This window comes from Falco rusticolus, chromosome 2 (assembly GCF_015220075.1).
Source record: "Falco rusticolus isolate bFalRus1 chromosome 2, bFalRus1.pri, whole genome shotgun sequence".
Classification (NCBI taxonomy): domain Eukaryota; kingdom Metazoa; phylum Chordata; class Aves; order Falconiformes; family Falconidae; genus Falco; species Falco rusticolus.
This window is the reverse complement of record NC_051188.1, coordinates 37,612,055-37,626,669: the sequence shown is the minus strand read 5'-3', so window position 1 is coordinate 37,626,669 and position 14,615 is coordinate 37,612,055. Positions and strand designations below refer to the sequence as shown.

Here is a 14,615-nt window from a genome sequence, read left to right as displayed (position 1 = left end):
GATTACCTGTAAAATAGGACTTTAAGAAGTTTCATTTAATTATAACCCACTATTCCACAAAGCAGCATGGAGAACTAAAACAGAGTAACTGCTAAGAAAAAATAACAACACATTTAAACAACGGCATGAGTAACTCCACACAAAGCCAAGTAGTTAGGACGAATTCTTATTATCTCCTTTTCCCAGGCAACTGAAATTTTAGCAGTATGTTAATAGAAAAGGCCATCTGTTGCACATCTATTTTAACAATAAATTTCTAATGTATCAGTTGCAGAAGTAGGACTATTGGATGATCAAATAAATTATTTCTACTCTACATAATGTGATCATAATATAAATGCAACAAGGGGACTTTGAAGTGTGTTGAAACTTTCAGTTACAGAATTTTTTTTAATAGTATGGGAAAATTAAAGTAATAGTAAGTGTTAGCACAGAAAGAAAGCAGAGAATTTCAAAACAGTGAACATGAGCATCTTTTTTTTCCAGGTCTATTTACTGTGACATCCAAAAGCTGCTCACAAAACACCTCACATCTATTCTAACCTTAAGGTATGTAAAATCTAGTAAACTTATGTTTTCCATGAAGAAGATGATATTGTGCTAAAAGCTTCCCAGGGGAATACATCACACGCAACAGTCTGGAACGAGGAGGACATGCTAACTGACTGTTTAACATTCAAGCACAACCCATTCCAAATGAAAACTGCCAAATAACAGTAAGCATTACTTTGTCAACAGTAGTCAATGACAAAAACCCAGAGATGAGAAAACTACAGATTCTTCTTGAATTTGTGCTGTTTGGCCTGATCACCAAGAAACTGAAGGGAATCTACAGCTTCTTCAACAGAAAAAGTTAAGTGATGAGAGATTGTCTATTGCAGCTACTGTTCTTTGCTTCTACTTCTTCTTGTCACACCTCCTATGAACCATTGCTAACGTTCCCAGAAAAGCAACAGTTCCTACAGGGCAGTAACAAACAAATATTAATTTGGCATTAAACAAGAATATATTGTACGCTACTCTGCCAAACAGCAAGACGCATCAGCCAGTCATCATCATTGTAACTGGACATTCGGGAACGCGGCTTGAAAAATCAATTTTGAAATTAATGACAAGGCTTTTATCATCTACTTGGTAGTTTTAAGATGACTACTAGCATTTCTCAGTTTGAAACCATCACTCAGTTGTTATACTTATTTTAGCTTTTGTATGTGATGACCCAAGAAAACCATACAGAACCAGTCACATTCCCCTGCTTACAAGAAATCAGCAGGACCTGCTGCAGTTGGAAATGCCAGCCAACACAATTTAAAAAGAACTGCTCTATGCACAATGGAATTTAAGTAGTACGGTTTCCTGTCCCTCTCTGCTGTGGATTTTATCATGTTCAATAACATGGTTAAAACTCAGACAGTGGCCCTTCCCACACCGGTGGCAATGATTTGGGTTTCTCCTTACAACTTGAATTGTATTTTTATGAAACTTTATGGAAGCATGTCTTTGAGAGAGCTACCCCACAATGTCAGTACCTCTTTTGTCACATATCTCCTGCAGACAACACTGGTGGCAGAGAACATAAGGGTAACTGCAGCAAAATCAGGTGAGATGCTCAGATGCAGAGGGAACAGAAGCAAGAGTCTATGTGATACTGATGTTACACAGCATCATTCAAACCACTACAAAACTATGGTCTGCAGTTATGGGATGCATATTTGAAGAAGAAAACTGACCAATTAATTTCTTGAGAAAAGAAAAAGTAGTTTGAGAAAAAAAGTCTTTGACAGAGGCTAAAAAAGCTCAATCCACACAGCTGATGGCTAAAATATAGGTCAATTATGTCTTATACATAGCTACTAGGAATGCAAATTTTGATAGCTGTCTATACGGCAAGAAAGACAATATTACACAGCAGCTAGAAGCTGAGTATAGAAAATTCATATCAGAAACGAAAATATTTTTTTAATGCTCATCTTTAATTGCTGAAACAATTAACCTTGCAGTAGAATTACTTCACCACCACTAAATCAAAACTGCATGTCTAAATTCCTCTTCCAGTCAAAGCCTAGCTGATGGAGCAAGAAACAGAGACTACAGCCCATGACTTTCTCCCTTCAACTAAAATGGCCCTATTAACAGACTACACAGACATGCCACCTCTCACTTGCTTTTTCTGTGACCCTGTTAATGCTGTAGCTCGCTGCACAGGAGGTTCAGTTTAGCAGAAAGAGCAGAAATGTCCACCCCAAGCACAGCCTGTCTCCTGCGAGAACTGAAGAGGCAATTCTGCACAATCTGAAACTGAAAAGTTTTTGGCCTTCTATGTGCTGGGTCAATGCTCTAACAAAAACCATTGTTATGTTTCTCACCACATACCACATTTAATAACAAATAAATATACAATTACTAAAAAGTTAGTCTCTGAGTCTTTCCAAGATGTAGATGACTTCCAAAACCTTTAGCGGCTTTGGACCCTGAGTGGATGGAAGCAGCATCCTGTTCTCAGTCCCTAAGAACAAAAGAGAGCAAAAAATTTCTAAAACATGCCTGGTTCTCAGCATTTCGTCCATTATTCTTTATAGTCAAAGCTCTCAGCACTGTTTTGTTCTTCCCAATAATCCTTGTGTTTACTTATTTAAACTGGCACAGATGGATGAATTGTTCCTCGTAACAGAAGAAAAATAAGAGGATTAATGGAAAAAATCTTTTGTATTCGGTAGCAGAAATAATCCAAGTGCAAGCAAAGGCAGCTAGTTAACAGCAATTTTGTCTACTGCTTTTGTTATCTCTCAGAGTCAGCAGGTTTCTCTTGCCAACCAAAATTGGAACTACTTAATTTCAACACAGAAATATTTTCATAGGTGTCACCAATCATTCACAGTTAAAAATAATCAAATAGATACGCAGTATAAAACAATGGGTTTGTTTGTTTTAATTCTTTGCATTTCATTTAAATAAAGTACGTTTACTATACGCAATGTTTTACAATTAAAGAACTAGCAGATCATGGAGCCAGGTATTTAATAGTTTTGACAGATGTAATTACTTACAATAATTAACCGAAAACTTTGAAATCAGGAGATGAAATGTAAAAACCCCTCACAAGACACTATGTACAGGGCAAAAGACTAACATCTTACTTTATAACTATTTTGTATTACTTTTTTTAAAAAAAATTATCTTCTTTTCAGACACTATCCCCTCCAGATCACACAAGTAATTTTTGAAGAAAAGGTGGCTTGACAAAGGATTAAAAAATACTTAGCTCAGTGAAACCGTCTTTTGTTTTTGCTTCCACACAGACTCAGTCATTTAAGAAGAAAACAACCTCTCCAAAGTGTAAAGAAACCTAATGCTTGCAATAATGATTCAATTTTAACCATCACGGGTAATCATATGCTCCTAATCATATATATGGATTAGTGTGATAGTAGAGGTGTACTCATTTATTCAAAGTCACTATTCCTATATAAAGGCCATATCTCTGAATATTTAAAAAACAAACCTGGATTTAAGAGACCATATGAGACAGCAAGGGGCCAAAAATACTGCAAAAAAAAAAATCAAACTTCTTTTACATTCAGTGGAAGCTGTACTACACTACACATAAATGCAGAAAAACCTGTCTGCCTGGGCCCTCCCCTAGTAGAGTTACTCTGTGGAAAAATCCATGAAGAGACCTTACTCTTGACTATGTAACGTTTCAAATTTGTTTCTAGAAGTTTCCCCAATGTGCCTTTAATTTTTGACCACTACTTTTATAATCCTAAGACAGAACTACATTTCTACTGTTAACAACTGACAGGATAAAATGAAATCAAAAAGGTGTTCGTAATACATATCCTGTTTTCTGCAAACACTGGGATGCAGACTTCATGATGAAAGAGTTCACAATCATAAGTATCATCACTGTGCAAACACCATTAATGATCACATCATCGCAGTTTGCATGGAACTTAAGACAACTAACAAATAAGAACTTGAAGGAGACTACAACCACAGATGCATAAAAAATTGCAGAAAAATAACATTTGCAATAAGTGATATTTAAGATGTGTTTGAATTAACCAGACTGCACAGGTTCTCTCAAACCTAACAAAGGAAAAAAGCAGTTTTAAAGACACAAATAGCCTGCAATTCAGCATATGCCTATGTATTTCTTGAAAAAATCCATTTGAAGTAGACTACAAGATAAAAATAAAACCTGACATACACAGGCACAATCCTATAGGCTACACACATTCAGTAAGGGAAATAAATAAAAAAAAAAGACAGCCCACTGACTTCCAAATAACAGAAAGTACAAGAAGGTGTATTATTATTTCTTCAGATGGAAATAAAAAATATGACAGAAATACTAAGAAATATTCAAAAAGAATTAGAACACTTTCTGAACGCTTAAAAAATAGTATTTTTGAAGAAGTTTGGGGGGGTTTGGTTTTGGCTTTTTTTTCTTCAGAAAAGTGTGACTCGGGAATAGTACACCAGGCTGCATACTGATCATTCAGATAATGCTAAAAAAACCAACATAGTGTTAAACAACACAACGCCAAAACCCTTGTGTCATGTTAGGAAATATACCAGAACTTCACCAACTGAAGGAGTACAAAGCCTTTATAAAGTTCTCATAGAATTATGTTTTTCTTCTTATGACATTTATGGAATCTTTTTATTTAAGAGGGAAAGAATACACAAAAGCAAAGTATAATTATCTTTAAAACACAATATTGAAGATTATAAACTGAAGCATAACACTGTTTTTTACACCACATTATGTTGGCTAGATACATGTACTAAAACCCAAAGGATCATAAAAGTTCCCCTAAGCAAACGCTATCAATCAGTAATATCATTTTAAAAGAAGCAATTCACTCATTTCACAATTCTTGGTAAGCTACTATAACTTACTTATTGTTGGTAGTTTTGTAGTAAGAAAGGCATATAACCACAGTGATTATTTCTATTATTTTTTCTTTAAATGTCTTTCAGTCACACATAAAAGCATTCTTTTGTCTTTCAATATAAGCACCAAATTTATTCAAAGAAAAACCAGTGTCCATAATGTGAGAGAAAACTCTACCACCGTTTTCATTTTCTGTTCACTGTAAATATCTAACTCAACTTTGTTAAGCAAAATGAGTTGCCAAAAGATGTACTTCAAGCATAATTCCCTACACAGGCTTTTGAAAATGTGATTATATTCATTACCTGAAGAGTTCACAAAACTGCATCAGCTAATTCAGAATACTGGTGTATTTGAAAGGGATTTTCTTTAAGTATTTTAAATTTCTGAGAAATACAGTGAAGACTCATGACACAAATTTTTAATCTACACCTAGCTGCATTTCATAAAGAAAGCCATAACTTGTGGATACTCACCATAAACAAACTATAAACAACATAGGTAAGAAAAGGAACACTATCATAACTTTTTTGTTCGCTTTCTACAAACTGTTTTAGTAAGACCTAGACCCAACTAAAACATAAAACATTTAGCTATTTAAAATCACTTATTTTGCATGCCAAAAAAGACACTGTTGCAATGAAATACAACCTAGGTACAGCAAAAATATAGTATTTACTATCAAAAAAACCTATAAGCCAACATTTAAAAGCAAATGCTTTTCTGTTGTCTTATAACTTAGCATGTCATAAAAATGTTTAGTAAAATTTGAATGGCTCACAGCGCACCTAATTCTACCAGCTGCAGCAAGAGGCCCCTGGTTTGATAGCAGGCTCACTAGCTCCTAAGCCCACCTGCCTAGGCAAGTTTTCTATGACAAAACATGTGTCATTTTCTTTGTTGCTCTTTCCTCTTTTTGTGGATAAAGGTATCCTCTGCACAGCTCCAAGAACTGTATTTCTGACTGCTGCATTTCCTTCCATTTGAATATGCTGACCTTTAGTTGCTACACGCTGCAAAAAATTTTCCGACTAATGCAAAATGCTACAGTGCTTATTGCAAGTAGCAACCACAAATGTGCAGCTTCAAAGCTCCAAAAGATCTAACAAAATAATTCTTGAAAAAAAATATGCTATGCATTTAATGGAAAGCGAATGGTCCTAATAATTGTCACAGAAAACTGGGGTTTTCATGCACTGACAGAGCCTACGTGGCTTTAAGTTCTCATTTCTAATCAGAACATTCAGCAATGACTCTCAAACTCAACTAACCTTAATTTCACTCCTAAAGCAAAAAAAGACAAGTATTTATACAATTTTAATACATATAAGCTACAAACAAAAATAATACATTCAACAAAAGATCTGTCACACACTAACCAGAGTGATGGGGATGTTCTATTTCCGATGCAGGTGCCTACTGACATTGCAGCCATTCACACCTTTCCCAACAGGGCAGCCTGTTCACTTTCCTTTACTACAAGCTTATTTTCCACTTTCTCCATGTTACTTTTCTTTTTAAATCCCAAATCCATTGAAAATATGCAAAGCAAGAATTTGTTATTAACAGTCAACAAAGAGTATTTTGGGACTTAAGTTAAAAAGTAATCATGTATAAAAACCAGTCATTCCTTAAATGCACTCATTCTTTAAATGTACTCATTCTTTAGACAACTCCAAAATACCAAATGGTTCATATAAACTAATACGAACTTTTTCCATCCTTTATGAATATATGTCATTTTATAGGGGAAAAAAAAATTACAACTCCATCACAAAACCTTCATGTTAAATAATGGAAGCAGATATTTTCATTTCACGTTGGCCACTGAAACACCTCCAAGGCCATACCCAGAAGAAAAAATGATCTCCATTTACTACTCAGCTTACTGCGAGTAATATTACAGCAGCCTCTTGAGACCTCAAGGTGCATGGAGTTTCCTCTTTTTTTCTTTTAATGCATCTGTCAAAGTTTCCAAAGTACTGAATAATTTAGACCTAAACAGGCATCCTGGTGCATAGACTACACTCTCATATGGCTTCTTCAGAAAAAAAGTAACTAAAAGGACATTAAAGAAAAATCCCAGATCTTTTGCACTCAATCTGAGGGATTATTTGACTTCCGTCTTTCTAAAATCCTTCCTTTCCTTCAGTCCTTACAGGTATTAAACAGGAAAACCAGGTGGGAATGTGCTTAAGTATTTTACAGCAGCCAAAACCCTCCATGCTCTCCCCCTCCCTCTTCCTTCCCCCCCACCCCCAAGAGGAGGAATACAAAAACAATTAAGCTTACCACAATTACTAGATTCTTAAATGGGCAGCATGCAAAATATTCTGTTTATAAACTGAGGAAGAAGGACTACAATTATGGCTTTTATCTTTATAAACTCAGCAACAAAGAAGTCAATTAAAGTTGCAAGAGCTTTTATCAAATTAAATTAATCAACTGGGATTTATGTCACCTTATTTCAAAATTACTGACTTTCAGACATCTAAGCCTGAATCACACACTCTTAAGCTCTTCTGTAATCAAGACAAGTATGAACGACCACAGTGCAATTTATTTGACCTTTCTTCAAAGGATAGTAATAGCTCTCTCTAGCACTCGGGTATTTTTACAGCCAACTGCGAAAGAAGCTCTAAGAATCCTCTTTTTAGATGACAAAGTTAGGGAAAAGTATTCCACTAACACTGTCCAATATTGAATGCAGATACATTACTTTCAATAACTTACCCTCTACTGTTAGAGTACCCATTTTGGATTCCAAGAAATCAAACAGTGTGCTTGGTGCAGATGGTCTGGCATTTCCTAGCTCCTCTTCATCTTCAGGTCTTATTCGGCCTCGGCCCTTTCCTTTACCTGTAAAGTAAAGCAAAAGTTATTTGTGAGTGGGGAATGAAAAAATAAATTTTAAAAGTGTATAGACTTTTAAATTTGATTTCTGAATTATATTTTCTATCTTTAAAAAATTCTTTCATAGACAAAACAGATGCAGATATTCTCCATTTAAGGCTATTCAGATCTACGACTTCAAATTCCAAAAATCTGACAAGGCCATAATACACAAAGGCTTTTTTAAGTATTTGCTTTCAGGTTTGCAAAGCGTTCTAGCTTGCAGGAAAAAACCATGCAGATACACCCTTCCACAACTATGGTAATAATCCACCATACACAAACTCCTTTGCTCGTAAACACTGTTTTAAAGCATTTCATTGCAAGTTTTACCTCGAGGTGGTGGTCCCTGAATGGGTTTTTGTTTACTGCTGTTCAGAAGAAAATTTAATGCTGCCTCTAGGCTGTTACTGTTATCCATAAGTGCCTGTCTTGCTGCTTCTTTGCTGAAACCCATCTCTGTTATGTGTTTTAGAGCCTTTTCATCAACCTGAAATAAAAGTTACACAAAGAACTGATCATAAGATACAACACAGACTCTATAAAACCACCAGATTTTACTTTAATTTTTCATTATTTTTAACTGAAATATTTTATATTTCATTGTGATAAATATTTAAGTTTTTACATAAAATCTTCACATATGATCTTTCATGTGCAAACAACTTGCTAGTAGAGGGTGTTTTAATATTATGATGATGATGATTAATTTATCAGTTCTTAGTTCTAATATTATGTGGTTTCAAGCAAAATTTTCCCCTAGACTACCTCTTCCTCTGCTGTACACAGGAATAGTACAACAGGCTAATATACTTTCTCTGAGATGAAAACTAAAAGGAATCTCACAAAGTAATACCAGTATAAAAACTAGCTATTTGTTCCTGTTTGAATGCTTTCATAACTTTTACAGACAATTATCTCAGTTATACACTCAGGTATACACTTCTTAAAACATGCAGAAAATGTAATTGCTAAAGGTTCTGTAGAAGAAAGCAAAGAAATACAAACAACTTCCTCAGGAAAACAAACTTTCTTCTTTTAAACGGTATAAAGCATGACGGCAAGAGGCAAAGCAGGAATCAGAGTAGTAATTACAGAAAATAACCTTACTTCTGCACTGTGCTTTAAAACACTGAAGCAAGAACTGCCTCTTTCAGTGCAGACAGACCTACATGCAGTAAACATGAAATGGGACTAGGCCCTCTGTTCTGCCTCATTCCACACCCAAACAAAACTATGCCAGTTATTAATCTACAGCAACAGTTGCAACCAAATACATTCTTAACTCAAGCCCCATAAATAACATTTTGCCTACAGGTTCCAAAATAGTTATATTGTGACCTTCCCCCCCCCAAAAAAAAACCCAACAACAAACCAAAAACACAATGGAAAAACACCACCAACTCCCAAAAACACCCACAAAACCAAAAAACAACCAAACCCAACAGAGTCTAACCTCCAAGATATACAACCCCTTCTTTTTCCCACTGCTTAGAAGAACACGAAGTTTAATTGCTAGAATGAATTAAATTACAATCGTATGACAGTTGTATAGCAAATAACATTTAGCCCTTCCTGTTGAATTTTCTACAGACTTGTGATGTAATTTCTCCAATTACGATTTCTCCTGATGTTTTAATACATTCACTTTTTGTCTTAATTCCTGCTACACACTGTGCTCTGGGACAACAGACAGGAGAAGGTCTCCTTTTCGGGGCAGAGACACAAAATCAGTGCTTGTGGTTGCTATATCTACACAGAGGTACTTCAATACAGTAAGCCAGAATACGTAACAACTCAAGTAACTTTCCTAACTATGCTTAGCTATGCAAGAATTGCTGTAATGGTGCAAGGCACAACTTTGCAGCACTTGACTACAACTCCCACGTGCTCAGCAATGTTAACTCCAATGCTTTCACGTAGCCGCCTTCATTCCCAAACTCAACACCACTCTTAATTTAACTGTTCAAAAACTAAGTAAAGGAATAGCAATTTAAAAGGTCTTTGAAGATCAATAGGGCAGAAATATGACCTCAGCGTCTACAGCAAATCATCATCCCACTTGAGTCTGACTTCAAGTTGCCTAACTAACGTCTTATTTTTAATAGGCCATTCTCGTAGATTCTTCTGTATGGCAACAAGGGTCCAACTGAGAGTACTTGCTCAGCAAATCTGCTTCACTCATCTTTGTAGGTATGCAGCTGGTTTGGATGAGAACCTCTAGCCATTACTCCTGCTCCACCTCCTTTCAATGGTGGAAATTCTGTGCATGACAGCTACATTCAAAGACCAGTAGGAACTGAAGACTCATAGATACAGTACCTGTACTCTCAGCTATGGATTAAAAAAAAATCTTGGATAGGTCACAAATGGAGACCCAAGGGAATGGCGACTTCCCAGATACAAAGACTGTTTGTGAAAAAAGGTAGCATCCTAAGTATCTTTGGGTGTCAAAAACTCTCTCTTCAACTTCATTTACACAGCACAAAACTTGTTTCTCCTATACAAAACTGGAAAGGCAAAGAAAACTGTAGGAAATATCCTATAAGGATTATTAAGAGAGGAGGATGATTGACCTCCACAATCTATTGTCTGCCTATGAATAAAAAGAGAAAAATCACATCTTTGTTTCTTGTTTTGTAGGTATAGCGCTTCAGGTTTCTTGGAAGGTAACACACCAAATGGATTACAAACATTTAACTGTTTCCAAATACAGACACAAGTCAACAATATACATGAAAGTCAACATCAAACCTATTTGATGTCACAATTCTAAAATGACAAAGTAAGTTATCCATTGCTTTAAGATCTTAAAATCATTAGTTTGAAGACAGCTTTCTGTACAGGCTTGGTGGGTTCACATTTGCTTCTTTTAAACAGCACCTAGGTATGTTAAATGACTTAATACTAAGTTTTGATAAATTGAAAGTATTACCATTTTATATCAGTAATATAAGACATTATTTACAATGTAACACAAACTTCTTGCAACTCATAGAAAAAACAAAAGATAATACTTTAAACAACTAATTTAAATGGGGAGGGGGGAGGGGGGCACGGTGTTGCTGTTGGCATTTTTATCTGTTTGGTTGTTGGGTTTTTAAATCTATTTAGGTTGAGACACAGCTGTCAAGAATGTACCGGGCAGAGGGATAACTAAATGACCTCTTGAGGCCCTTTCAGGCTGTGTTTCTACAATTCTATATTGACATTTCTGAGCACAGTGCTGAAGGCAGCACTGCTGGAGGTTCTCCTTGCTGTGAGATGACAACAGACACTATTAGGACAAAATTGTAACAGGCAGTTACTGTTCCTAAATATCTTTTCTTCTCATTCTTAAACCTTCGTTAAAGGTAAATAAGATGAAAAATATTCAACAATAAATTATATTTATAATTAATATTTTAATACTGGTTCACTGAATTACTATATTGTTGTGATGGCTCTTTCAGTCTTTCATCATTCAAATCAGAATCATTGTTATTACATACTTGGAAATTCCTCTCCAGAGTTGTTCTTGATAAAAATATTTCCTTCATCATAAACTTTTAGATTACTGAAGTAATCAAAACAATCATCAATAACTTCTCATTTTATACCCACCTAATTCAATGCAGTGATCCCAAAGAACACTTCTCAGTAAGTATAAAGTTAAGAAATACATTGGAAGGTGATATTTCGGGTTAAGGGGAAAAATTCAGATTCTCCAATGGTAACCTGCCTTACTCAAAAGGGAACAGTACTTGTTACCATGTAAGCATGACATTCTCATGTCACAACAGTATTTCTACTTGGTCGTTTTAAGTGTCAGAGCACCACTTGGTTTTCTTGATGTCAAAGCAACAGTTGAAAACAGATTCTTAAAATAAATATTAAATTAATTCAGAAGAAAAGCTACATTAAAATTAATTAATAAATCACAGAATGGTGTGGGCTGGAAGGGACCTTAAAGACCATCTGGTTCCAACCCCACTGCCATGGGCAAGGACACCTTCCACTAAAGCAGGTTGCTCAAAACCCCACCCAGCCTGGCCATGGGATGGAGCATCCACAGCTTCTCTGGGCAACCTGTTCCAGTGCCTCATCACCCTCACAGTAAAGAATTTCTTCCTAATACCTAATCTAAATCTACCCTCTTTCAGTTTAAAACTATTACCCCTTGTCCTATCACTAATATTCCCTGGTAAAAAGTCCCTCTCCAGCTTTCTTGTAGAGCTCCCTTAGGTACTGGCAGGCTGCTACAAGGTCTTCCCAGAGCCTTCTCTTCTCCAGGCTGAACAACCCCAACTGTCTCAGCCTGTCTTGATAGGAGAGGTGCTCCAGCCCTCTGATCATCTCTGTGGCCCTCCTCTGGGCTCACTCCAACAGGTTCATATCCTTGTTATGCTGGGGGCTCCAGAGCTGAACACAGTACTCCAGGTGGGGTCTCGTAAGAGTAGAGTAGAGGGGGAGAACCACCTCCTTCGATCTGCTGGGCCACACTTCTGATGCAGCCCAGGATATGGCTGGTTTTCTAGACTGCAAATGCACGTTGCCAGGTCATATTGAGGTTTTTGTCCACCAGCAACCCCAAGTCCTTCCTCCCCAGGGTCACTCCCAATCCATTCTCCATCCGGCCTGTACTGATAGTGGGTGTTGTCCCAACCCACATGCAGGACCTTGCACTTGGCCTTCTTGAACTTCATGAGGTTCACTTGGGCCTAGCTCTCTCAAGGTCTCTCTGGACAGCCTTCCTTCCTTCCAGCATGTCAACCACACCACACAGCTTGGTGTCACTGGCAAACTTGCTGAGGGTGTACTCCATCCCACTGTCCATGACACCAACAAAGATGCTGAACAGCACCAGATCCAGTACAGACCCCTGAGAAGCGCCACTCGTCACCAGTCTCCACTTGGACATTGAGCTGTTGACCACAAGTCTTTCAGTGTGACCATCCAGCCAATTCCTTATCCATCAGGTAGTCCACCGACTGAATCCATGTCTCTCCAGTTTCGAGACAAGGACATCATGTGGGTCAGAGTCAAATGTTTTGCACTAGTCAAGGTAGATGACATCAGCTGCTGTTCCCTCATCCACTAACACTGTAACCCCGCTGTAGAACTCCACCAAATTGTCAGGCATGATGTGCCCTTAGTGAAGCCATGCTGGCTGTCACCAATCACCTCCTCATTTTCCATGTGCCTTAAAATAGCTTCCAGGAGAATCTGCTCCATGATCTTACCAGGCACCAAGCTGAGACTGACCAGCCTGTAGATTTTCGGGTTTTCCTTATTTCCCTTTTTAAAAAACGAGGATTATGTTTCTCCTTTTCCAGTCCATGGCAACTTCACTGGACTGCTACAGCTTCTCAGGTATGAGGGACAGTGGCTTAGCCACTTCATCCACCAGTTCCCTCTGGACCCTCTGAATCCATTTCACCAGGTCTCATGGATTTGTGCGGCTTCAGTTTCCTTAGTTGGTCTTGAACCAGATCTTCTCCTACATTGGGCAGTTCTTCACTCTCCTAGTCCTTGCCTTTTCTTTCCGTGACTTGGGCAGTGTGGCTGGAACACTTACCAGTGAAGACTTTGGCAAAAAAAGTCATCGAGTACCTCAGCCTTCTTCATATCCCAGGTAACCAGATACCCCATTTCCTTCTGGAGAGGGCCCACATTCTTTCTGCTCTTGCTTTTATCACCAACATACCTACAGAAGCTTTCCTTGTTGACTTTGATGTCCCTAGCCAGATTTAATTCCATCAAGGCTTTAGCTTTCCTAACCCGATCCCTGGATGCTGAGACAGTTTCTCTGTATTCCCCCCAGACTACCTGCCCTTGGTTTCTGCTCTCTGTAGGCTTCCTATTTGTGTGGAACTCCTTGTGCAACCATGCAGGCCTCCTGGCTTTTTTGCACAACTTTGCTGGAACACACTGCTGCTGAACACAGAAGAGGTGATCCGTGAATATTAACCAGCTTTTTGGGCACTTCTTCCCTCCACGGCTCTATCCCATGGTATTCTATCAAGCAGATCCCTGAAGAGGCCAAAGTCTGCTCTCCAGAATTCCAGATAGCAATCTTGTTGCACACCCTCCTCACTGCCCTAAGGATCCTGAAGTCCACCATTTTGTGGTCACTGCACCCAAGGCTGCTCTTAAGCTTCACATTCCCCACCAGCCCCTCCCCGCTGGTCACAGGGTCCAGCGTGGCACCTCTACTTGTTGGCTCCTCTATCACTTGGAGGAGGAGGTTATTGCCAAATCATTCCAAGAACCTCCTAGATTGCCTATGCCCTGCTGTGTTGTCCCTCCAACAGATATCAAGGTGGTTCAAACCCCCCATTAACATGCAAGACTGTTGAGCTTATCTAAACGAGAAAATAAAACTATACTGTTATGTCCTGTTCCACACACACTACTACTTTTCTTTTGCAAGGACTTGGTTTTAGAACTTACTAGGTAAGACATCAATTTATTATTACTTGATTTTTTTTTTTTACAAAAAATCACATTGAAACTCATATATAACTCAGTAAAGTATAAAAATACCTTAAGTATTCCAAACAGACTTCAAACTAAATTGAAAGGTCAGGGCCTCTTGGTTTTATTTTTGTTACATTTGTTTTTTGTTTCTTAACAGTACATGTTTAAGGTTCCATTTAAGTCTTCCACCTTACCAGTTCTCGGTAGACACCTTCATTCTTTCCCTCAGGTTTTGTTATCTTCTCTTTCTGGAACAGTTCCCTGTTTCGATTCCCTCCAGCACTCACACTGAGATTACTTCTGCTACTACCACCACCTCCTCCAAATGTCTTAGTCTTCAGAGAAGCACAGAAAAAAAAAACAC

The 14,615-nt window shown here is 37.6% G+C and overlaps 1 protein-coding gene across 3 annotated transcripts in view; it reads right to left on the bottom strand.

The window, feature by feature from the left end:
- TDRD3 (tudor domain containing 3) overlaps nt 1-14,615 on the bottom strand; it is a 110,321-nt gene that overhangs the window by 31,270 nt on the left and 64,436 nt on the right. For all 3 annotated transcript variants that reach the window (XM_037375857.1, XM_037375858.1, XM_037375859.1), the window contains 3 exons: nt 14,446-14,586; nt 8,126-8,282; nt 7,634-7,759 (listed from right to left, as the gene is read on the bottom strand). In XM_037375857.1, coding sequence (XP_037231754.1) covers nt 7,634-7,759; nt 8,126-8,282; nt 14,446-14,586 — 424 coding nt within the window. The remainder of the gene's footprint in view (nt 1-7,633; nt 7,760-8,125; nt 8,283-14,445; nt 14,587-14,615) is intronic.